The sequence below is a fragment of the Garra rufa genome, chromosome 1, assembly GCF_049309525.1.
Source record: "Garra rufa chromosome 1, GarRuf1.0, whole genome shotgun sequence".
Lineage (NCBI taxonomy): Eukaryota > Metazoa > Chordata > Actinopteri > Cypriniformes > Cyprinidae > Garra > Garra rufa.
The window spans coordinates 50,681,466-50,708,679 of NC_133361.1; the positions used below are offsets into that span (position 1 = coordinate 50,681,466).

General features: G+C 34.5%; 1 protein-coding gene across 1 annotated transcript in view; it reads right to left on the minus strand.

Moving 5' to 3' along the window:
* Positions 1-312: 312 nt before the first annotated feature.
* Positions 313-27,214, minus strand: part of igf2bp1 (insulin-like growth factor 2 mRNA binding protein 1) — a 46,512-nt gene continuing 19,610 nt past the window's right edge. The window contains exons 3-15 of the mRNA XM_073833496.1: positions 14,696-14,744; positions 11,824-11,875; positions 10,214-10,277; positions 9,313-9,603; positions 9,021-9,155; positions 6,305-6,427; positions 6,068-6,203; positions 5,608-5,730; positions 5,305-5,421; positions 3,451-3,525; positions 3,217-3,348; positions 1,412-1,525; positions 313-462 (exon numbers count right to left, since the gene is read on the minus strand). Coding sequence (XP_073689597.1) covers positions 313-462; positions 1,412-1,525; positions 3,217-3,348; positions 3,451-3,525; positions 5,305-5,421; positions 5,608-5,730; positions 6,068-6,203; positions 6,305-6,427; positions 9,021-9,155; positions 9,313-9,603; positions 10,214-10,277; positions 11,824-11,875; positions 14,696-14,744 — 1,561 coding nt within the window. The remainder of the gene's footprint in view (positions 463-1,411; positions 1,526-3,216; positions 3,349-3,450; positions 3,526-5,304; positions 5,422-5,607; positions 5,731-6,067; positions 6,204-6,304; positions 6,428-9,020; positions 9,156-9,312; positions 9,604-10,213; positions 10,278-11,823; positions 11,876-14,695; positions 14,745-27,214) is intronic.

Sequence of the window (27,214 nt, forward strand, 5' to 3'; positions counted from 1 at the left end):
ACAGACCTCCTCGCCATCCTCAGTCACTCCACCTGGCCTGGCATCTGGTCTCTGTTTTCTAGTTCTCTCTCTTTTTTTCTTAAAAAAAAAAAAACACTTTTTTTTTTTCGTTCATTTTCACTAAACTTGCTTCCTCGCCCTCTCTCAGGCATGTTTTTTTTGTCTTTTTTTCCTTTTTTTAATTTCCTCTCAGTTTGCTGCTCATTTCTCCCTGTCTACCGCTGGGTCTGTGTGTCACTCTTTCTCTCAGTCAGTCCGCTCGTTTGTCCTCCCATTTGTCTGTCCGTCTGACTGGGCAGCGGCCCCGGCCTCTCACTTCCTCCTGGGTTCTTGTGCCACTCCCTGAGGGGTCCCCAGCTCAGACATGCCCTGCGGTTGGGGCCCCTGAGGAGCTCCTGTACCTCCTCCTTTCTGCTGCTGCTTGACTTGTGTCAAAATGTCCCTGATCTTTCTCTGTGCCAACTGGAGGGGAGACAAAAACAGTTTTTTTAGCATTGTTTGCTCTTCCAGAGTGCCCACTTCTAATTTAAGAATTACCCCACTCCAGAATAAAAATTTCCTGACACTTAACTCACCCTTGTGTCTTTCATTCTTCATTTGCGAAGAAATTAAGTTTTTTTTTTAGGAAAACGTTCCAGGATTTTACTCCATGTAGTGGACTTCAATGGCGGTCAACGGATTGAAGGTTAAAAATGCAGTTTCAACGCAGCTCCAAAGGGCTCTACACGATCCCAGCTGAGGAATAAGGGTCTTATCTAGCGAAACGATCGGTCATTTTCTTTAAAAAAAAAAAAATTATATTTATACACTTTTTAACCACAAATGCGCTTCTTTTTCTAGCTCTACAATGCGCATGAGTAAAAAACTCCCATCTCGTTTTCTCCTCCAACATGTACATTTTTTAATGGGTGTTAGACCTTCTTTACACGTTTCCTTTGTAAACAGTGGGTCGGTACTTCTGCAGGGATGTAGGATGACTTTGAAGTTGGAGTAGAAAATGAGATGGATGTTTTTCAACATACCCTAATTGTCTTGAACTGGAGTGTGCAGAGTATGCATGTGCATCGCAGAGCTAGACAAAATGAGCATTCAAAGTTAAAAAGTATATAAATTGTATTTTTTTTTTTTTTTAGAAAATAACCGATTGTTTTGCTAGATAAGACTCATATTCCTCGGCTGGGATCGTGTTGAGCCCTTTAAAGCTGCGCTGAAACTGCATTTTTTATCTTCAATTTGTTGAGCTCTATTGAAGGAATGTTTTCCTCAAAAACCTTAATTTCTTTGTGACTGAAGAAAGACAGACATGAACATCTTGGATGACATGGAGGTGAGTAAATTATTAGGATTTTTTTATTTTGGAAATGGAGTAATCCTTTAGGTGCAAAGGAACACAGAATAAAAAGCAACTGACCTGACTTGCGTAGAAGTGGCCGATGATTTTGACGATGACCTGGTCGTGTTCATCAGGGGTCTGCTCTCGAGGAACCACTACTTCAGCAGCGGTGAGGTTCTGCAGTTCATTCACCTGTGATGGTTCGTTTAAACACAGAGGATCAATTAAATCAGCAGCTTAGTCTTGACCAGAACATTCCATGATTTGTTTTATTACATATATACATAATACATATCAGGGGCATTTCCTTTAAAGAGGCAAGGGAGGCAGTGCCTTCTTAAAATATTGAATGAGAAAAAATGTGCGGTACAAAAAAAATTAAACACCACCAATATTACAAAACATAACATAAAAAAAAAAAAGTGTATAAGTGCCTATAAATCATTGATATATTACTATAATTTCAGTTTTTTTAGATAAGGTTTAATTTGTATATTTTCTGTTTTCAATTTTACCTTAGTTAAAGGAGTAGTTGACTTTCAAAGAAAAATTTACAGATAACGTACTCACCCCCTTGTAATCCAAGATGTTCATGTCTTTCTTTCTTCAGTCGTAAAGAAATTTTTTTTTTTTTTTTGAGGAAAACATTTCAGGATTTCTCTCCATATATTGGACTCCTATGGTGCCCCCGAGTTTGAACTTACAAAATGCAGTTTAAATGCAGCTTCAAATGGCTCTAAATGATCCCAGCTGAAGAAGAAGGGTCTTATCTAGCGAAACGATCGGTTATTTTCTAAAAATATTTACAATGTACATACTTTTTCATCTCTACACAGAGTACACACAGAGCATTTGAGGTTAAAAAGTATATAAATTATTTTTATTTTTTTGTTGATTAAATAACCGATCGTTTTGCTAGATAAGACCCTTCTTTCCTCGGCTGTGATCGTTTAGAGCCATTTGAAGCTGCATTTGCGAAGTTCAAACTCGGGGGCACCATAGAAGTCCATTATATGGAGAGAAATCCTGAAATGTTTTCCTCAAAAAACAATTTCCTTACGACTGAAGAAAGAAAGACATGAACATCTTGGATGACAAGGGGGTAAGTATATTATCTGTAAATTTTTGTTCTGGAAGTGAACTAATCCTTTAATGTTCTAGTAATTCTGTTGAGTATTTGTACTCAAAAGTCTTATTTTTTAAATGTCTATATAGACTCTATTCATTTTTATTCATTAATTTTAGCTTATTTATTTTAGTACTAAAATGAGAAATGTTGACTTTACCACAAGCTCAAATAAAATAAATGTAATTATTTTATTTCATTTAACAGTAATTTTTACATCAATTTAATATAGATGACTAGAAGAGATACCTTAAGCATTTTTAGAGCTTGATAAATAAAGCGTACCATTTGCTGCGTTGAATATTATGGAATAAATAAATAAATAATATAATTTGTATTATATCAAACAAAAAAAATAAAATAGTTTACCCAAAAATGAAAATTCTGTCATTAATTACTCACCCGCATATCCTTTGAAACCCGTAAGACCTTCGTTAATCTTCAAAACACAAATTAAGATATTTTTATAGATTTTTCAGTGGGTCAGAAAGCTGTTGGATTTAATAAAAAATATCTTAATTTGTGTTCTGAAGATGAACAGAGGTCTTACGGGTTTGGAACGATATGAGGGTGAGTAATGAATGACAGAATTTTCATTTTTGGGTGAACTATCCCTTTAAAGCCAAAAAAAATTGGTTGATACCCATACGGTCACTGATATTTTGTGCAAACCTAATAAGTAACTTTCTCTCTAACAGTCTCTTAAAATTTTGTCATCTAAAATTTTTCAGCCATATGTTAATGAGGCACGACTTACGGTTTTCCCGCCCTTTCCGATGACCCTTCCTGCTGCTGCGGCTGCTACTTTGATGTGTGTCTCCAACTTCACCTCCTCTTTGGGGCCAAAGAAGTTCTCCTCCTTCAGCTTACCGTATATTCTGCCTTGAGCCTAAAACACACAGAGCTTCATAAATGACTTGGGTCTTCCTGACAGCAAATTCCTCTCAAATATTTTCTGAAATTAGTTTACAAAACATGCATTCATGCAAACCTTGAATTGGGCCTCAGGTGGTCCTGTAACAATGACCATTCGCATTTTCGAGTCTGGAGCCTCTGCTGGTGCAATCTGAGGGAAAAATGCATTCGAGAGCTGAAGTCATCTTGACACGGTTATGTAGTTCAGAAAAAGAGAACCTTTATATTTTACATGACATATAAAGACATTATTTGATTTGAGATTAGCTGTGTGATCATTTTAACAATAATTCCACCAAAAGATTTACCATCATTTAATCACCTTCATGTTTTTCTGAACCTGTAAGATTTACTTTCATCCATGGAACATATAAGATATGAATACTGTCATTCAGCATTGACTAAATTAATCAAAAGTGAGATTAAAGACATTTAAAATGTTACAAAAAAAATCAAACTCAAATAAATGCCGTTCTTTTGATTTTTCTTCATCAAAATCCACCAAAATAAAAATTGAATGATTTCTGAAGGATCATGTGACACTGAAGACTGAAGTAATGATGCTGAAAATTCAACTTTGCATCACAGAAATAAATTAAAATTTTGGTAATTTTTGAACGTTTTGAAGAATAAAATAAAATAAAAAAAAATTAATTTGTTTACCAATCAAAAACATTGCAACAAGACATTAAGGTGAATAAATAATACAGTAATTTTCATTTTTGGGTGATCTACACTCTTAAAAATAAAGATGCTGTAAAGGATAACTATTGCCAAAATGCAACCTGGGCTGTTTTTTTTCCTGTAAACGAGACAAACTTATATCTAAAAGCATAATTACGACAAACGAGCCGTTTTTGAGATTGACCGTGATTTTGTTTTGTGGTCAATGGCCGGTGAATGGGAGTACTAGGGGCATAACTTTGAGCGCATCAAAATCGATATTTTTACACATCTCTACACATGAACTCCAGCATTGAGAACACTGTTTGTGTACACAGAGTTTACTAAAAAGAAAGTTTTTGAACAACTCACTTTCACTGTTTGGGTTTCCGCTCGCAGCCGTCTTGCCAGTTAAGAGGTGTCGATCTCCGAATGCGAATGAATGGACTCCATAGGACGAAATATTAGTCTTATATGAGGCTCTTTTTACAACTAGAAGGTTAATATTGTTTTTCACTTGCGACAAAACAACAAATTAGCCGTGCATTTATATGGAAATATGCTTTAGGAGCTATCCATCCTCGCATTCGGAGATCGACACTTCTTGACTGGCAAGACGGCCGCGAGCGGAAACTCAAACAGTGCGAGTTGTTCAAAACCTTTCTTTTTAGTAAACTCTGTGTACACAAACAGTGTTCTCAATGCTCGAGTTCATGTGTAGAGACCCAGGCGATAGTTTCATGGTGTGTCGAGCCTTCTTAGTGTTGTAAAAATATCGATTTTGATGCGCTCAAAGTTATGCCCTTAGTTCTCCCATTCACCGGCCACAAAACTAAATCACGGTCAATCTCAAAAACAGCTTGTTTGTCGTAATTATGCTTTTAGATATAAGTTTGTCTCGTTTAAGGTAAAAAACAGCCCAGGTTGCATTTTAGCAATAGTTATCCTTTAAAAGGTTCTTCACAGCGATGCCACAGAAGAACCATTTTTGGTTCCATTCAGTCAAAGGTTCTTTAAAGAACAGTCTCTTTCTTACCTTTTAATAATCTTAAGAACCTTCTTTTGCCACCAAGAACCTTTTGTGAAAGAGAAAGGCTCATCAGATGTTAAAGGTTCTTTCTGGAACCCTTCAGACAAAAAGGTTCTTCTATGGCATCATGAAGCACCTTTATTTTTAAGAGTGTATCCCTTTTAAAAGTAAACGCTATTTTTTTGAAAGCGTTGTAAACCAAAGAGATTACCCTTAAAGCATTTTCATGAATGTTACCTTAATAGAAGCTCCAGCGAAACGGCTTAGCTGCTTAATATGCTGTCCTTTCTTGCCAATAAGGGCTCCTACGGCTTGGGCTGGGATGTACACATGGACGGTCTCCTGTTCAGAGGCCTGTGGGGAGACACAAAAAATGAATAACCGCTAAGAACCGTGGCACCGCAACATATGGTGAACGCCGCAAAAGAGAATTGCGTTAACCGACCATAATAAGGTAAAGATGCCACAGAAGACTACTTTATTTGACATTAGTATCTATGATTTAAAAAAATAATGAAGAGTGAGAAAATCTGTTCGTACACCAATAGGGCCATAGGGGGGACCAGGCACAGAGTTTCCGAGGGCAGGAGGCGGCATTGCAGAGGACGGCGGGAAGAGGCCGATTGCTCCCAGGTTTAGTCCAGGGATCAGGTGAGTCTGTTGCTGGATGAAGGCGGAATAGATTTTCAGATTACGATTAAATTCATGATTATTGGGCAGATAAATTACAATAAAGTATTCTCTCTTTTTGTCATTTTTGCCATTTGTAAATTTTATGATTGTGGCTTCCAGTCTTATCAGTGTCCAGCTATTTCCAGCTGTGCAAAACAGCTGGTTTTGCGGCTTGATATTGCAAATTGTGGTGCTTTACCATATAATTTAAATCTATTACCTTCATTATGAAACACACTGGTTTGTAGTGCAAACAGTTTTACCGTTTACTGCACTGTGTTATTCTTCACATTACTTCCCTACAAAAATAAGATGGATACAAACTCACATTCATGGCAGCGATGTCATTGTCGTAGGCCTCCCGCACTTTCTTCATGATTTCCTGTTCTGCCAGGCAACATGCTTCGATCGAGCCCTTCACTGTAATTGTCCTCTCTGGGTTATAAAGGGTCAGATCCTGCAGTCTGTTTTAAGAGACATTCAGCAAAATAAAACCATGTTAAGAACACAAAAATTAATATTAGGCGACTGGTTTAGTTTGCGATAGTGTTCTTTCATTGCTTACGGTGAAATTGTGATCTTGGTGTCGGTGTCTTGTTCCACTTTCTTCAGGTTGCGCCCCTCTTTGCCAATCAAGCGGCCAACAAAGTTGTTGTGAGCAAGAACCTTCAGAGGCACCTCGTCGGCACTAAAAGAAATGAAGAGTATGTGTTAAAACTGATCTGAGAACAGACATAAACTAGCACTGACATTTCAATAAACCGTAGGTTGAGAGAAAATAAAATCGAAAGTTTGGGGTCGGAAGGATTAAAGTAGCATGGGTATATTTGTAGCAATAGCCAAAAACACACTGTATGGGTCAAAATGATCGATTTTTGTTTTATGCCAAAAATCATTTGGATATTAAGTAAAGATCATGTTCCACTAAGTCATTTTGTGAATTTCCTACCGAAAATATATCAAAACCTAATTTTTAATTAGTAATATGCATTGCTAAGAACTTCATTTGGACAACTTTAAAGGCGATTTTCTCAATATTTTTTGCACCCTCAGATTTTAGATTTGTATCTCGACCAAATATTGTCCTATCCTAACAAACCATACATACGTGGAAAGCGTATTTGTTTAGCTTTTAGATGATGTATAAATCTCAATTTAAAAAAATTATGACTGGTTTTGTGGTCAGGCTCACATATGAAGAGATCAGATGCAAAAGCCGTTTGAAATTTTCCTCTAAAACGAGCATTTTTATCAGGTTCCTAAATGTAGGTTCAGCAATTTCACTCTAATGGCAATTAATGTGTTCTTTTCATTGACATTAAAGTGAAATAACTGAAAATAAATTTAGGAGCATGATAAAAAATGCTCATTTTGGCAGAAAATTTCAAACGGCACTTAGAGGTTTTTGCATCTGAACTCTTCATATTACAAATAAAAATAACAGTTTTCAGTTTTAATACATTTGTAAATGTATGCTAGTTTATACTTGTGATCAAAGCTGAATTTTCAGCATCATTACTGCTGTCTTCGGTGTCACATGTTCCTTCAGAAATCATTCTAACATTGTGATTTGCTTCTCAAGAAACATTTCTTATTATTATCAGTGTTGAAATCAGCTTAATTTTTTTTGGTGGAAATTGGATTTAACTAATACAAAGTTTAATAGAACAGAATTTATTCAACATATGTAAAAATGTAAAAATCTTTACAGTCAGTTTTGATTGATTAATGAAAAGTACTGATTTATTTTAAAAAAACTGACTTCAATCTTTTGAATAGTATGCATTTATATAAATTGGACATTATTACTTTATTACTTACACTGCTCTTCAAATGTCTGGGATCAGTAAGATTTTTTTAAAAATTTTTAAGAAGAAATATTGTGAAATATTATTGCAATTCAAAATAGTGGTTTTCTATTTTAATACACTTTATAATACAATTTATTCCTTTGATGCAAAGCTGAATTTTCAGCATTACTTCAGTCTTCAGTGTCACATAGTCCTTCAGAAATCATTGTGATATGCTGATTTATTATCAGTGTTGGAAACATTTGTGCTGCTTAACATTTTTTTGGAACCTGTGATCCTTTTTTAGAATTTTTTATGAAATAAAATGTTTAAAAAAAGACCAGCATTTATTTAAAAGAGAAAACTTTTCTAACAATATAAACTACTGTTTAAAAGGTTGGAGTCTGTAATTGTTTTTATTTCTTTTTTGAATGAAATTAACACTTTTATTCAGCAAGGATGTGTCAAATTGATCAAAACACTTTGGGAAAATTCTATTTTGAATAAATGCTGTTTTTTTGTTTTCAACTTTATATTCATCAAAGAATCCTAGAAAATAGTATCACAGGTTCCAAAAAAATATTAAGCAGCACAACTGTCTCCAACATTGATAATAAATCAGCATATTAGAATGATTTCTGAAGGATCATGTGACACTAAAGAGGGTTTCTGCAGGATTTTCAAATCTTATTTAATGCCTTTTAATGCCCTTTTTAATGCCATTTCTAACATTTTTAATGCCATACGCAACCAATAACTTAACACGGCTGTGTTATGAATGCGTGCATATTATAATGCATTTTTTTCATGCGGTCTTACAATGAGGCAACAATGAACATACATTAGTCTGCTGAACATAATTAGAAATGTATCAGGAGACAGCTTAAAATGTCAGCATTTATTTGCAGATTTGAAAATTTCAAATATCAAGTCTGAACAGAAAAAAAAAAAAAAATCACAAACTTCGAACTCTTAGAGGCTAAAACTGGCCGCTCTTAAAAAGTCTGCGTCACGCAATTTTGCACCGGCCAGAAGCAATTACCAAACTGGTTCCGTCTTTATCATACTTTGCGACAGTGAATCAAAGTTATTAATTATACAGGCTACATTCAAGATAACTGTTAATATTTGTTTCTTCAACACTATCTAAATTTTTAATGCCTGTATAAAACAATTTAATGCTTTTTAATGCCATTTAAGGCCTTAATTTTCGCAAAATCAATTTAATGATTTTTTAATGCCCCGCGGAAACCCTGTGTAATGATCACAGAAATAAATTGTATTTTAAAGAATATTAAGAAAAAAAACTGCAATAATATTTCATAACAACACAGATTTTTCTGTAGTTCTGATCAAATAAATACATCTTTATTGAGCAGACGTTTAAAAAAAAAAAAAAAAAAAACGATCCAAAACTTTTGAACGGCAATAAATAGTGTACAAATAGTGTTAGGGATGACTGTTCTGCTTGTGATTGTGGTTGACACTCACGTTTTGGTGTCCTTGGCTTCCTGGTTCATGATTTCCAGGATCATGCGGCAGGCAGCTGAACAGCCCTCTGGGGTAGAATGGATACTTATGGGCTTTTCAGCGGCACCTGCGTTCTCTTTACGATGCACATCAATCCTGAAAGATGAGAAGAGCAAAGAGGGTGGTACTGTAAAGGTTATGCAATAAACAGTCTATAAAATACACAAAGGAAAATCAGTCAAAAAAAGAAATAAAAAGAAGTGACATGAGGGTGAACTACTCCTCCATTTTGACCCTTTAGTCAACCACTCACTTGCTCTGAGTTTGCTTGGTGATGTTACGGATGGTGGCGCCCTCCTTGCCAATAATGGCACCCACATATTGCGTAGGCACCAGCAGCCTGAGTGGGATGTCGGCGTGCTGATGTTTGGTAGGGATTCCACCACCAGGCGACATCTGGCGGGAGTTTCCTCGCGGACCATATCCGGGACGTCGGCCGTTGTCTGGGCCTCGCTGAGAGTCAGTATCAGAGTTCTCATCGGGGATGTATGATACACGCAGGGCGTTGTTCTCAAACTGGTAACCGTTAAGCTTCTGGATTGCTCTGCAGAGACAAAAAGCATGAATGAGATGCATGAATGCAAGAGGGTTTATAATAACTGACAGCGTCATGGTAGAAATGTCACTGCGGTGCAGATGAATGCTGATTGATTAAAATGTACAAAGATTAAATCGTATGGATGATTTCACAGATTAACAGAAATAATTTGCCTAAATAGTTATTCAGCAACATTACGAATTAATCCGATGAAGAATCCAGGCTGACAGATTTCACATTTAGCTCACCTAAGTAAGCCTGCAAAGCAGCTGAATCACCAGTAGGTGTCAGCCGCAAACAAGGAAAAACCATACTGAGAGGACGCATGCTGTGTGGTGAATGTTTCATTTTTACAGAAAGATTTTAAAGCTTATGTTATTTTATGTCTTATGTTAAAATGCTTCCTTTTATCACAGTTTAACATGCACAGAGTGATTTGTAGATTTTTTTTTAAACACAGTGGTACTTTAAAGCATTGAGAATCCAGACAAACCCAGCACAGCAACATGGTCTGAGTTTAAAGAGAGGATCTTTTTGTCTGAACAATGGGGGATTTCATGTGGTGACACTAGTAAACTAGCTTCAATTTTAAGGGTTTAGGGCATAGTTCACTCACTGTCTAGCTTGCTCCCGTGTCCCATATGTGACGTTCACAACTGCAGTCTCACTGTCTGTATTCACTATGGAAAAAATAAGAACAGAGAAAGAGAACATAAATAACTACAGTTTTTGAATCTATTTGATTTCTTTTGATGCTGTAAAAGCACTTGCAACATTTCCAGATGTTCAGTATGCTTTTAATATATTTTAAGGACACACACACTGCCATTCAAACGTTTGGGATCAGTGAGATTTAATGTTTTTTTTTTTTAAGAAGTCTCTTATGTTCATCAAAGCTCCATATTATGTAATATTATGAAAAATTGCAATTTAAAATAACAGTTTTCTATTTTAATATACTTATATTAAATATAATTTATTTCTCTGATAATTTTTCAGCATCATTACTCCAGTCTTCAGTGTCACACGATCCTTCAGAAATCATTCTAATATGCTGATTTATTATCAATGTTGGAAACATTTGTGACCCTGGACCACAAAACCAGTCATAAGGTTAAATTTTACAAAACTGAGATGTATACATCATATGAAAGCTCAATAAATAAGCTTTCTATTGATATATGGTTTGTTAGGATAGGACAATATTTGGCCGAGATACATCTATTTGAAAATCTGGAATCTGAGGGTGCAAAAAAATCAAAATACTGAGAAAATCACCTTTAAAGTTGTCCAAATTAAGTTCTTAGCAATGGATATTACTAATCAAAAATTACATTTTGATATATTTATAGTAGGAATTTTACAAAAAATCCTCATGTAACATGATCTTTACTTAATTTCCTAATTATTTTTGGCATAAAAGAAAATCAATAATTTTGACCCATACCATGTATTTTTGGCTATTGCTACAAATATACCCCAGCGACTTAAGACTGGTTTTGTGGTCCAGGGTCACATTTGTGCTGCTTAATATTATTTGGAACTGTGGTACTTTTTTCCAGGATTCTTTGATGAATAAAAAGTTAAAAAGAACAGAATTTATTCCAAATATAAATCTTTTCTAATAATATGAGTCTTTACTATCACTTTTGGTCAATTTAACACATCCTTGCTGAATAAAAGTATTTATTTCTATTGAAGAAAGAAAGAAATTAAGAGAGAAAGAAAGAAGGAACAAATTTATTAACCCCAAAGTTTGAATGGCAGTGTATATTGTTAGAAAAAAAATATATATTTTAAATAAACGCTGTTCTTTTTTTAAGTTTTATTCATCAAAGAATCCTAAAAAGCATTACAGGTTAAAAAATTAATTAAGCAGCACAACTGTTTTCAACATTGATAATAAATCAGCATATTAGAATGATTTTTGAAGAATCATGTGACACTGAAAAGTGCAGTAATGATGCTGAAAAATCAGCTTTGTATCATGGGAATAAATTATGTTTTAAAAGTATATTAAAATAGAAAACCACCATTTTAAATAGCAGTTTTTAGTATTTTTAAATCAAACAAATGCAGCTTTGACAGGCAGAAAAGACTTCTTTAAAAACATTAAAAATCTAACTGATCCCAAACCTTTGAACGGCAGTGTAAAATAGAAATGCTTGTACAATTTTTATTAGCAATAGATAATTAAAAACATAAATGACATTCGAAACAACTTACCTTGTTCACAGTTCTCAACAGTTCCATACTGGGCAAGCAGACCATCAAGAACCTACAATAGATAAAGGAGAAGAAAACAAAACCTGATTGTGAATTTACTTTTACAAAACAATGCATCAGCAGAATGAATCAGTTTCACACAAGACTATAAGACTATATAAGGGCCATGGCATAGTTCATTTAAAGAAGTGACCCAAAAATGACAAGTTCTAATCATTTTTTATTCATTTTATTCTGTATTACAGAAACATCCCTACTCAGAATTTTATTTAGTATGCTAATTTCACTTAGGAGCTTTCAAGTGTGTGTCAAGAATTACAAAAACTCAGATTAGGACTCATCTCAAACCAGGTGTGTACTTAAAAATAAAGGTTCCAAAAGGGTGTTTTTGCAGTGATGCCATAGAACCACCATTTTTGGCTCCCCAAAGAACCTTTCAGCGAACGGTTCCTAAAAGAACCATTTTGAAGAACATTTTAAAAATCTAAAGAACCTTTTAAAAATATTAAGAACCTTTTCTACATTTGAAAGGTTCTACAGATGTTCAAGGTTCTTCATGGAACCATTGATGCCTATAAAGAATCTTTATTTTTAAGAGTACAAATCTTAACATCTGTCAAACTGAACTACATGTCTCTCTCTCCCATTAGAACCTGGTTGGCATCAGATTTTGGTTTTTGCCACCAAGGTGTCGCCTCCTAGCGGTTGACGTTGGCGCAAGTGGCTGGCAGAAGTGGGGCCTGCTGGAGACGTGCCAAGAGAGACCCCGCCCCGCAAGAACAACAGTCAGCCAGTATAACAACCATCGGAGAAAATGCACACTGTGCCACGCCCGCACACACACACACACACACACACACACACACACACACACGATGTAATCTCATAATCACACACAGATCACCTAACCTGAATGACATGGATAAAACTTGGAGTTTAAACCAACACAGGGCACTGCCCTTGCCAGAACATGTAGGAAAAGTTTCACGTTTTCTAGTCTGATTAAACCGACATGTTGCAGAAATTTGCACCAAACTGACAAATCACACAGCACTGATTACGCTGCTATTATTTTGCTGCGGTTTCTCTGTCCATGCAAAGCTTTAGCTTTTTTATTACTGATTTGAATTCATTTTTGTCAGGTTTCCGTTCGGAAGAGACCAAAGAAAAACTATTCATTTACATTTTTAAATGGCTTTTTAATATATTTTGTTCCCATTTTTGTTTTTTGAAAAGGCTTTAAAGAAAGCATTGATTTTTAAAATGCCTTTTTGTTTTGTTTTTTGGTCATGTTTCTTTTTAAAAGTAGCTAAGAAAATATGTTAAATAATTATAATGATGTTAAACACGTCTGGAATATGCAGAGCCAGCTATAAGTAGGCCATTTGCAACTTAATTTCACCCCAAAGTGTACATTTTTTAGCAACTTTATGGCACTATTAAAACGGATCTGAGCATCCCAACCGGCAACAAAACAGCAGCATTGGTTTGCAACGGCATAATCTGTCCGATCAATGTAAAATGAAATTGCAATTTCTGTTTGGTGATGCTTAAACCTTACATTCAAGCAGTCCAAGTCAAACTAAAGATGCTTCCCTTGCCAAAACATGTACAAATGATGCTATTCAAAGTCAGAACTGATTAGTTTGACTAATTAATGTCTTTTTAGTCCATATAAACACTTAAAATATAATATAATACAATATAATATTCATTGGAGGTCAAAAGTTTACATACACCTTGTAGAATCTGCAAAATTTAAATTATTTCACCAAAATAAGAGGGATTATACAAAAGGCATATTTTTTATTTAGTGCTGGCCAAATTGATTCTTAATATTGTGTTGTTACCTGAATGATCCACAGCTGTTTTGTTTTTTTCTTGTTTGTTCAGCGTTTAGTCCTTTTTTCTGTCCTGAACAGTTCAACTGCCTGCTGTTCTTCAGAAAAATCCTTCAGGTTCCACAAATTCTTGGCTTTTCAGCATTTTTGTGTATTTGAAACCTTTCCAGTAATGACTGTATGATTTTGAGATCCATCTTTTCAAACTGAGGACAACTGAGGGACTCATATGCAACTATTACAGAAGGTTCAAACACTCACTGATGCTCCAGAAGGAAAAACAATGCATTAAGAGCCAGGGGTGTAAACTTTTGAACAGAATGAAAGTGTACATTTTTCTTATTATGCCTAAATATCATATACGTTTTCATTTAGTACTGCCCTACAGAAGCTACAGAAAACACTTGCATGTTTCTCAGAAGACAAAATAAGATAAATTTATCCTGATCTCCAAATTCAAAAAGTTGTCACCCCCAGCTCTTAATGCATCGTGTTTCCTTTTGGAGCATCAGTGAGAGTTTGAATCTTCTCCAATAGTTGCATACGAGTCCCTCAGTCATCCTAAGTGTGAAAATATGGATTCTGCAGGGTGGATGTAAACTGTAATATAAATATAATATAATAATTTACAATTTTTAAATGCAATTTAGTTGCTTCCAAACAAATATGCAGAGAGATCTGTGAGATCTTATAAGTAATCCATTTATTTTAGTACTAAAATCCAAAATTTTAGTACCTCAGTGGCACTATTATAATATGGATTTTTCATATTTCTCTTCATCATGCATAAACATTAACATCCAGGATGTTTTCTAAGTCAAACTTAAAATGATTTCCAAATCTATGAATGGATTAGAATCATCAAGTACACAATACAATAAATTACAATGCTTTAATCGGTCTAAAAAAACATCCTTAGGAGTCACCCTGCCACTTTGGCAGAATACTTGGGTGAAGAGCATCGTTGTGTTGATTGAGAATAACTGAAGAAGTCTTATTGTCAAAACACACATAGACACACCCAGACTCACCTCCCACTGTAGGTGTGGTGGAATGTTTCTGATCTGGAGTTTTCTGGTCCTGTAAAAGAAGAAAAAAAGGGAAATGAGGTTTAGTGAAGGTTCCCTCACCAACTCTGCGTTATGAAACAACAGTCGTATACTGTATGTATACACACACACACAATACAAAACGAATGAGAGCAGCGGTTACAGCCGCAGACATCTGCAACAAAAACTGCTCAAGTTTACACCCACAATAACATAAAAACTAATTACACTAATGACATCCAACATCATCCAAATGCTGATTTACACTGACAGCTAGGGTTCAGAAAGGTCCCGGTCTTGTCTATATCTAAATGATGTGGAAAGAGATGCGTGGAAAGGTGAAAGTCAAAGTCAGAACAGGGATAAATCCACCTGAACGCTAACTTACATCATAAATGCTACTTCATTTTAGCTCTAGTATTAAAACTTTTATCCTTTCACATGTCATAGGAGTGAACAGATAAATCAAATTCTTGACGAATGTTGTAACATTGCAATTATGTGCTGACCACTGTGTATTGATCAACAGCCTATGACGGGGGTGTAGTCTAAAGACTAGTTTAGAACATGTCAAGTTTTTATTAATGCAATTTTCGCATTCATCTTGGTTTCATATCAATTTGATAAGCTTTTTCAAGAAAAGTTTCAGTTTGGCATAAAAACAACATGATTTCCTTAAACCTTGAATGTGCAAAACCGAATCTTAACACTTAAACATCTTAATTATCATTTCCAAAATATAAATACGAATGGTTTTCTAGTTGGTTGATATTATTGTATGTAACCTTATCTATTCAATTTTGCATTTGTGTTTGAATATACACTACCAGTCAAAAGTTTTTTGAAGTTTATGTTTTTACAAAGAAGTCTCTTCTGCTCACCAAGCCTGAATTTATTTGATTCAAAGTAAAGCAAAAACAGTACAATTTTGAAATATTTTTGCTATTTAAAATAACTGTTTTTTAATTTGAATATATTTTAAAATGTAATTCATTTCTGCAAATGTTAAAGCTGAATTTTCAGCATCATTACTCCAGTCTTCAGTGTCACACGATCCTTCAGAAATCTTTCCAATATGCAGATTTGCTGTTCAAGAAACATTTATTATTATTAATTATTATCAAAATTTAAAACAGTTGAGTACTTTATTCTGGATTCTTTGATTTAAAAGGAAAAAGGAAGATTTAAAGATCAGCATTTATCTATACCATTCAAAAGTTTGGAGTCAGTATAATTTTGGTTTTTGGAAAAGAAATGATAGAAATTAGTACTTTTATTTAGCCAGGATGCTTTAAATTGATTTAAACACATTTATAATGTTATAAAAGATTTCCATTTTAAATAAATGCTGTTCTGAACTTTCTATTCGAAGAAACCTGAAAAAAAAAATCTACTCAGTTTTTTTCAACATTTTTTTTAACAGCAAATCATAATTTCTGAAGGATCATGTGACTAGAGTAATGATGCTAAAAATTCAGCTTTGAAATCACAGGAATAAATTACATTTTGAAATACTAAAAACAGTTATTTTAAAAAGTAAAGATATTTCAAAATGTTACTGTACTTTGGATCAAATAAATGCAGGCTTGGTGAGCAGAAGAGACTTCTTAAAAAACATTAAAAATCTTACTGTTCAAAAACTTTTGACTGGTAGTGTACAAAGAGAATAGTAAAGAAAAAAAATTACTTTGAAAATGTTAAAACATTTGACTGAAAATGTGGTTTATTTATGCCTCTATTTATTTCCTTTCAAGAATATTTACCTAGTTTATCATATTAAAAATATAGCTAGGAAATGATCAAATTTAGTGCAGTGCGATTATGTGAACCAACCAGGTTTCGCAAACTTGTTTTTTTTTTTTACAAATGTTTTTGGAGAGTTGCACATACCCTTGACGAAATTAAAAACAAAAATAAACTTAATTTTTTTTTTAAAGAATTGTAATTGAGGAATTAAAAAAAAAAAAGTTGTATTGAAGTCATTGTATTTAACATTCATGATTTATTTTTAATGACTCTCAAAAAAACCCTGATAAAATATATACCTGGAATGCACTGCTCTAGACAAAAGTATAAATAAGCATAAATGTAAACATAAAAATTAGATGTGGATCAGTCCAGAACTTTGACATGGTACGTAAGTAAACCCTAACCTAAGGTGTTGATTGAAAAATCATTCAGATAATTCTAGTACGACATGATTTATGTTCATAAATTAACTCCATGCATCATTTCAAAATCGAGGACAGGACCTGTGAGGTTAGAGAAAATCTCTCAAAATGATCTGGAAGCAGGTATTATTTATAGGTAGATTTGTGAAGATGCTTGGGAGCATCCGTCCTGCTCATCGTTCCTTGGAAGTGAGGCAGAACGGGCAAAGGAGAAAGAGAGAGAGAGCGAGAAAGAGAGAAGAGTCTGAATGGGTATATTGAAACTAGACACTGATGTAGCTTAATGCCAGCTGCCCCGGAAGCATCCAAACTCATCGCCCAAGAAAGAGAGAGAGAGAGAGAGAGAAAAAGAAAGAAATGCAAGTAACTACAGCAATGTCCAAGCAATGCAAAGCTTGAAAAAAAAAAAAACTTAAAAAAAAGAGTGAATTGACTATAAAGTCCAATAGAGAACTGCGGCATGGCATTGCTCCATCACTATAACAATGACACAGTTATAAGGAGACCAGATAACCGTAGCACCCTGGAACCTCTAGAGGGCGTAGCAGCAAACTTCTAACGCAATGCATCTGTTTAGGATCAAGGAGGGAAATGGGTGCCAGGGGTCATGTGGGAGGGGCAACCCTTTTCTAGTAACAGAGAGCAGAAACCCTAAAGACCTCTGAACTCCGGAAGGTTGATGCCCACCGGTTGACAAGCCGAGAAAATGGCGCCGTACGCCCGCTTTCAAGCTCCCTTCATGCAAATGGCGGGCAAAACAGCCAATCAGGGAACAAAGAATCCTGCAAGGGTGTTTCACGCCACAAAGATCAACAAAGCGTGCGTGCCTAGGCCAAAGGAAACCAATTGAAACCACTCACTGTGCAATCTTGAAAATGGCGGTGCACATTTGAAGGCCTTGAAGCTGTTAATAGATGTGTAATAGATAGCATGTGCTTGATTTTTTGGATTATGAGGAGAACTGAGAACACGACCTGGAAAGCACCAAAAGGTACAACAGATGTTAACAAAAGCCAAAGGCCTGGTGAGACCACCAAGCTGTTCGCTCTCCCACTGATCAATCACCTCGTTCCCGAACCCATCCCCCAACCCAACGCATCCACATCCCACCCACAACTGAGTTTTTCATCCCCCATTACTACAAAAACATCCCTCTTGTTTGCCACCTTTGAACCCGTATAAACCCATCACATCTCGCCCAACCAACTCTCGGAGCACTTGGATTGGTCAACGGCGTGGAAATGACATCCAGATCAAAGCGTGAAGCAAACCAACACCCCTTTAAGTCTCTTTTTCCATTGTTTAGAGAAAACATACTTAAACTCTTGCAATTTACCTGGAAGTGGGCCTTACGTCCAGCAATGACGCTGTGAGTGATGGACACAAACCACAAAACCAAAATCTGTCAACATGCTCAGATTCTCCAGAAGGAACTGCATGGGATTTCTCCGTTTTATTGGTGTGGCAAATAAAATCTATGTTTGGATTTGGCTTTAGTTAAAACGGGAATCTCAACGCACTCTGAAACATAGAACGTTCAATAAAAATGCTAATAAAAGACTAAATAACAAGAACAGAAAAGAGTGAAAGAAAAAAAAAGGGAAGAGAGGGATTCACCCCCTACAAGGGTCAAAGGTGAAGACTCTATAGGCAAGCGAATAGCATTAGGGGGAGGGTGTGCGCATGTTCGGGTGAGGGTTGGTATGTGGTATTGTCCAACGGGAGCGGTACGGGTCAGCGGCGCATTAATGAAGTTTACTACTATCATGAACTTGCGAGCGTGAAGGAAACAGTAGAGATGTGACTATATGGCTTGAGATAAGATTTACCAGAAACTACAGCGACAGCAGAGTTTGCGATGTGATTTTAATGACATAACAATAATAACATAATATGATGATCAATAAAATAATCTATAAAGATCACTCTTTTAGTAAAGCCCACTCTGCACACACAGCATCACATGAGGGAAAAAAAACTAACATTAAAGGGAAAGTACTATATGTCTTGACATAGTTAAGCACATTCAGTTCCTCCACATATTACGCAAACATGCTTAAACACAAACGTTTACTTTGCTCATCTAAATGAGGCCATACCATAAACTACCAAGCATTAAAAAAATTAGCTTACATAAAAATATAAAGAGTGGCAAATCAACATTATAAAATGACTTCTGTAACAAATTAGTGTAACTGCAGTGTTTCCCCTAGGTTTCCAGTGTTGGGGGGGGGCTTAGGGGATTGGGTGCCGGTAGCCAACGTTACTTTTTTTTCCCGGTACTTTACCCTACTTTGTGAAATAACGAAAACATTATTATAGACTTATTCAGTGGAAAAATAAGTCCAAAACTCTCTATTTTAACATTTTGAACAATAGGGCTCTACCAACTTTTGCTTTTTTTTTTTTTTTTAAATTCTTGTGTGTATTATTTTTTCTCATAATCAAATTAAAAGTATAAACATTTATTTATTTTTAATCAAATGAAAAATAAACCCTTTTAATTTTTGGCAAACAAACAGAGGTTTACTGTTAAAATCAATAAATAATAATAATTTAACATTTAAATAATAATTGTAGTATTTTTTTCTACAATTAAGTGGTTAATCTTGTTATATTTATTTTTTTATCATATATATTGTTTTATGTCAATTATTTAAATAGGAATATATAAACACCTACATTATACTGTACAAAAGTAATACAAGACTAATGTTCTGTTACATGTTACATGGTACTTTTATTTTGACAGGTTGCCTTGAAGTTTCTGTGTGTACAGCATGATATGATGCTAGTTTTCTCAAATGAAACGGTAAAAGTGACACTCACAGCAGCTTTGGATTGAGTTTATCTGTTCATGTGAGATGCAAATGCCCAAAATTAGCGGGAGCGTCACGCGTACTTCACTGTGCGTGTAGTAAAAAAAAAACGCGTCTCCACCATTCAAACATACTGAGGCAAACGGAGCATGCAGGATTCATATTGAAACGGTCATTTTGCATTTCAGTTTTCACAGACACTAGTCCATATCGCGATTTGAATGAAGTGACAGACCAACTTTTGATTTATTAATCCAAAAATCGACAAATTTACGTGGCATTTCTCGCTATAGTAGATTCGGTTTTTATGAATGGAGTCCGCGATCCAGTCTGTGTTTTCGCGGAGGACACATTGTAAACACGCGATCATGTAAAGACAGAAATGACATGACTTCATGTAAATAAGATAAATAACATAAGGCAATTTAGTTTGTTTAATAAAAGACCAGTGTATAGACCTGTTCTATAGGAAAGATAACCTTAATGACTTCTATTGTGATCTGACGCTATTATCGAAAATAAAATGAACTTGACATTCAAGGGGGGCGGGGGGTGCCGTTGGGGGGGCGGGGCGCCCCCCTAAGATAATGGTAGGGGAAACACTGAACTGCTAAATACTCTGCTTTAACTACTATGTTCTTGCATTTAAATTACTCATTTGGTGGCATGCACTTATTACGTACATGGCATGCATGTTTTTACACTGTGCTTATATTTTTAAAAATATCTGCATGTGATTACATCTGTAAGTAATTTTTTGTAAATATTTTTTTATAATTACACTGGTGACCCATCATTCACACCTCAACCCACTCTTAAAGCTATCCATACCACCAAACCTTTCCCTAACCTTGCCCGTATACCATTTTAATAGCAGCAAGAGTGTTTTGCAATACAATATGAACACAATAAGTACCTTGCAATTATTTTCTGATGCAAGTACAAAAGTAGTTAAGGCCACCTAATATAAAAGTAGCGCCAAATATTCTAAAACACTACGGAAAAAAACTGTTAATAGGCTACTACATACAGGGAAAAACTGTAAAAGATCTAACCAGACATTTCATAGAATTTTAAAGTAAAAGACTTTTAAAATATACAGTTTTTAGAAGTAAAAAGGCTAATCAAATTGCAATTTACAGTGAAAAATGACATATTCCCAGAATTCCCTTTTGAACTCCATTTTTGAAAGTACTTAGTTTGAATAATCATGTTTCTTAATAGGTTTTCTTATCAGATCTGCACATTTGGGTTTTATGTTACATCATCTGTTGTTTAATGAATGTTTATTGCATTACTTTAGCGTTGTGTGTGCTACCATCATGGTGTTTAGTGCACCTTCTGTATACTAGTATAATTCAGCTCGTGCAAAAGCTTGATGAACTTTTTCATGATTCTTCATGTGGCTTTCTCTTTTACCACATGCATTATAATGGTTGTTGTCAGTATGTTAAAGGTGAAAAATAGATTTTAGTAGCAGTGTACATTTTTGTATTTACTGGTTTGAACGGCAATTTTCTTGTTTGTAAATTACAGGTTTATACTGTAAATTTTACAAGTTGTTCTGTAAATGTTTACATTTTTATTGTTTTTTATACAAAATTATTCTGCCAACCACAGATGCCAGAATTGTTTTTTTTTTACAGTGTGTGACACTGCAGACTAAAATAATCAAGGGAATGACATATTGAACTGTTTTTAAAAAGAAAAGTTATTTTAAATTGTAACATATTACTAATTTACTGTATTTCACTGCCTTGGAATTGTAAGGTTCTATCTGCATTCTAAGCCTTTTTGACATATTGAGCTTCAAAATTTTTGCATTCCATAGACATTTGTAGATAGAACCCTTTTTGTTTAAAAAAAAAAGAGCCCTAAATTCACACAACTTACAAAAAAACGACATCACATAATGTAAATAAGTTGTCAAAGAGTAATATGTGAATAACTCAATTTTGACAAAAAAAGTCAGATAGAACCTTATAATTCCAAGGCAGCGGTTTTTAGTAAACAGTCAAATCAAAATTTCTCACATTATCAGAGTTTATTCGCTATAGTTTAGAAAATGTTCATAAAACATGACAAGAACTCCAAGTTAAACTGGGTCAGAACAAATTCATCATGATAATGTCAGATAACTTTGATAGAAAGGTATGTAATGAATTACAATCAACCAAAAATTCATACTAACAATGGTTAGTATGACAGTCTTTACAAAACTACCAACACATTGTTGACTTATTACCAAGCAATGCTTAATTTTGGTGGTGTAAAAAGCAAAACATGGTCGGCTCAGTGTGACTGAATTGTTTTGGGACAATTTTAGTCCTAAATTTGTATTAAGGTTTGGGTATAATATGTCACAGTTTACTTTATTTTGCTATCCTCACTTACATAAATTAACTATAGTGTCTTGCACCAACTAGTAAAAAAAATATCAAAAATTATATCTGATGTCTGAATAATTTTTGGTTTGACTGTAAATGAAGCCCTGGTAAGTATTTTTTTTTTTTGACAAAAAACAAAACAAAACCACACTTTTGAATGGTAGTGAATATATACATGTATATACAATAACTACTAACAATGAGCCATATTTTCTTTTTTTTGTATTTGGTTGTTAATTATGCCCAGATGTGAATTTTTTAAAGCTTTTTTAAACTTTATAATTAGTTATAGACAACTATAGCCAAATAAATCCACACACACAAGGACAATATCACACACATTTATATAAAGCAGGTGCACCATCACCACCTTTGCTAAACATCAGAAAGACCTCCAGTATCCAGATGCGTGATGGCCCAGTCTCAGCTGGCTTGGAAGAATCAGCAGGGCTCTCTTAATGATATATAGACATATTCCATATTTAATATTCACAAACACACTCTGAAACACTGCCATGTCAAAACCGCAATCTCTCACACACTAAACTTATGGACATTGTCTGCTACATACATCTCTTACATGCAAGTTTGTCTTATAAAAAAAATAAAAACATCAACAAAATGTAAGTATTGAAATGAAAGTACAACAGAAAACTTGAAAATCACCAAGCAATAAACAAAATTGCTACCCCCAACACACGCTCACAATCTCAACATTTCAACAAACAACCCCACGGTGCAGGGAACAAATGCGTCACACTGACATTAAACACACAGGCAGACTCCCACACCGTCAGCACTACACAGGTGCATGTCGACGTAAGTCTGTACGAAACCTGCTAAAATATACCAAACCACTTCTGATGAGCGTCGGCCTGTCAAAATAGAAGAAAAGACACAAATCTGGAAGACAAATGCGTGTTGTCGAGGATAATATACGTGCTTCCCAAAACATCGCTCCCCATTTAGTCTCAATGGATACACTATATTAAAAAAAGTGAGCTGTGTCTGTTCTACAAGCTTTACCACGCAATCACCTTAAAAGCTTTAGACACTGGGAATGCTTTTCTGTCAACTGTGTATGTGGGATTTTTTTTTTTTACAGAGTAACACCTGTCAAGAAAAAGGAGCTGAGAGAAATGAAGAAATCATTGAAGACGGTTTGATGCGAATACATCTCGACAAACAATAGTCAATGGAAATAAAATCAAAAGGTTAATAAGATTTGTAGTTTACATTAGCTTACATTAAGGTCAACGTCTCCATTTCAAAGGCCAAGCTCTAAGTCCTAAGTGGCATTTAATTACGCGACTTAAAACGACGAAATGTAGTGATCTAACACTAATTAACCATTCGAGGCCCACCGTGCGAGAGGTCCAACACGAAACGGAGTACGCAGGAAGTCAAAAATCACCCCTTAGAAGTCACAACTTCCTGTCTTGCTTTCAGCCATTTCCACCTCAGCCAATCAGAGGTGAAGTTGGTTTGAAAATGGGGGAAGGGCAGATAAGCAGAAAGAGAGAGAGAGAGAGGAAGAGAGGAAGAAGTGAAACAATATGCCACCAAGAAAAGAGCATTTACTTGCATCCTAAACCCCTCCTCCATAACTTACTTGTTCATTCATCGCTTTACCTCTTTATATATAATATGGATACCTAAGAAGTTTTTCGTTAATGTACATTTTTGGCCAATAAATCAACCTAGCTTTCTTCGTAATTTGTCCACATATTCAAGTAGCAATTTAGCAACTTGTACTTGCAGTAATTCAACTGCATTCAGGCATTAGAGGGATCTGAAATTAAATTGCATTCCAGGTTCTTTCGAAAACACTTAGGAGAGGTCACAAATCCTCTAAATGAACCTTGCATTAACTCAACGTGCATTTGCCCATGCAGGTAATGGAGTCAGTTTAACCAGTTCTGCCATTTTGAGAATTTATTTTCAATTGAATTTAAAAGCAAATATGTAAAGGACTTGCAAAACTTGTATTTTAGGCTAAAAAGACTGTTGGTTTTACTAATACTACTACTACAAAGTTTTTTTTGTTTTGTTTTTAAATGATTGGTTCACATAAATCACACTGCACTAAATTTTATATACTCCTAGATACATTTGTGGTATGGTATATACATGCACCTACATAAATGTAGAATCAGAAACACAATGTACATTGTTAATAAATCAACCTAATTTTCCGATTAGGCTGATAAAAGCTAAATTTTAAAGGACTTGTGAAACCTATAATTTAGGCTAAAAAGACTTTTGGTTTGAATACTAATACAAAGTAAAACAAAATTTTATATGTTCTGAATTTTATATATTCCTACCGACATTTTTGGTATAGTAGTACTTAGTAGCAACTTGCACTTGCACAGTAATTCAATTGCATTTAGGAATTAGATGGATCTGAAATCATACTGCATCCCAGGTTCTTTCGAAAACACTTAGGAGAGGTCACAAATCCTCTAAATGAACCTTGCATTAACTCAACGTGCATTTGCCCATGCAGGTAACGGAGTCAGTTCAACCAGTTCTGCAATTGAGAATTTTTTTTACATTTCTACAAAAAAAAAAAAAAAAACTAATAAATTTAAAAGTAAAAATCTAAAGGACTTGTGAAACGTATAATTTAGGGCTAAAAAGACTGTTGGTTTGAATACTACTACTATGTAAAAAAAACTTTCAGGTAATGGACAATGTTCAATCAGTTCTGCAATTTGGAGAAATTATTTTCAAATTTCTCCAAAATGAATTTTATTAGATACATAAGCAAAAATCTAAGGTACTTGTGAACCCTATACTTTGGACTAAAAAAAAACTACTCTAAGACTGGTTTGACTACTACTACTAGATAAAAAAAGGTTGGTTCACAATCACACTGCACTGAATTTTATATAATGCTAGAAACATTTTTAGTATGGTAAACTAGGTAAACATGCACTTAACAGGCACATAATGAGTGTAGGATACGTTGTTGACCAGTAATCAAACCAGCTGTCCTCGTAATTTGTTCTCATACTCGAGCTGCAAATGATCAACTTGCACAGTAATATAATTGCATTTAGGCATTAGACGGATTTAAAATCAAATAGCATCGCAGATTCTTTCTAAAAAAAAAAAAAATTAGGAGAGGCTACAAATCCTCCAAAAAACCATGCCTAACTCTTTGAGCATTTGCTCATGCAGATAATAAAGTCACTTCAAACCAGTTCTGCAATTTAGAGAATTTATTTTCAAAATTTCTACAAAAAGAAATTTCTTAGATATAAAGGCAAAAACATAAAGGACTTTTGAAACCTATAATTTGTGATTAAAAAAAGACTGTTGGCCCAAATGCTACTACTAAAACTACTAATAATACTACTAATAATTCAATTTGTATTTGCATAGTAATTCAATTGCATTTGGGGATTATAGGGATTTGAAATTAAACTGCATCCTAGACTCTCTAAAACATTCAGGAGAGGCTACAAATCCTCCAAATGAACCATGCCTAACTCATCGTGCATTTGCTCATGCAGGTAATGGAGTCCATTACTAGAAGAGCCAAAGTTTGTCATAAAAGTAAAAATCTAAAGAAGTTGTGAAACCTATAATCTGGGCTAAAGAAAAGACTGATTGTTCTGACTACTACTTACTACTACTGCTACTAAAAATGTAGGGAGGAATTTATAAAATTTAGCACCGTCTGATTGTCAACCTATCTATTTTGTAATAATAATTAGTATTTAAACCAACAGTCTTTTTAGCCCAAATTATAGGTTTCACAAGTCTTTTAAAATTTTGCTTTTATCAGCCTAATAGGAAAATTAGGTTGATTTATTGGTCAATGTACATTATGTGTATCTGATACTACCCTTATGTAAGTGCATGTTTACCTTACCAAAAATGTAGCTACATGAACCAATCTTTTTTCTTTATTTACTTTGTAGTAGTAGTACTAGTAGTAATAGTAGTCAATTAACAGTCGGTATAGCTTAAATTTATATACATTTGTATTATAAACACAGGTTTCGCAAGTCCTTTAATTTTTTGCTTTTAAATGTAAAAAAACAACAACAACAACAACAACAACAACAAACAGATTTGTTTACATAATCCTAGCTAGATTTTTGGTATGGTAAACTAGGTAAACATAAGATAAGATACACATAATGTACATTGTTGACCAATAAATCAACCTAGCTTTCTTCATAATTTGTCCACATATTCTAGTAGCAAATATTCAGCTTGCACTTGCACAGTAATTCAATTGCATTTAGGCATTAGACGGATCTGAGCTTAAACTGCATCCCAAATTCTCTCCAAAACATTTAGGAAAGGCTACAAATCTTTCCAAATGAACCATACCTAACTCATCGTGCGTTTGCTCATGCAGGTAATGGAGTCAGTTCAACCATTTCGACAAAGTGGAGAATTTTTCAAAATTTCTCATGAAAGCAAAAATCTAAAGGACTTGTGAAACCCAATTTGGGCTAAAATAAAAGACTGTTGGTTTGACTACTACTACTACTACTTCTAGAAAGTGAAAAAAAAAGGTTTGTTCACATAATCACACTGCACTAAATTTTATATATTCCTAGCTATATTTTTGGCATGGTAAACTAGGTAAACATGCATTTACATAAGTGTAGGATAAATTTCACATAATGTACATTGTTGACCAATAAATCAACCTAGCTTTCTTCATAATTTGTCCACATATTCTAGTCGCAAACATTCAGCTTGCACTTGCACAGTAACTTAATTGCATTTAGGCATTAGAGGGATCTGAAATTAAACTGCATCTCATGCAGGTAATGGAGTCAGTTCACAACCAGTTCTACAACTTGGAGAATTTATTCTCAAAATTTCTCCAAGAAGAACTCTATAAAGTATAAAAGCAAAAATCTAAAGGGCTTGCAAAACCTGTAATTTGGGCTAAAAACCACTACTACTAATAAGTAAAAAAAAAAAAGGTGGTTCACATAATATCACTGCACTGAATTCTATATATTCCTAGCTACATTATACATTTTTGGTATGGTAAACTAGGTAAACATGCACTTGTGTAGGATAAGATACACGTGTACACTGTTGACCACTAATCAGCCTAGCTTTTTTCATAATTTGTCCACATATTAG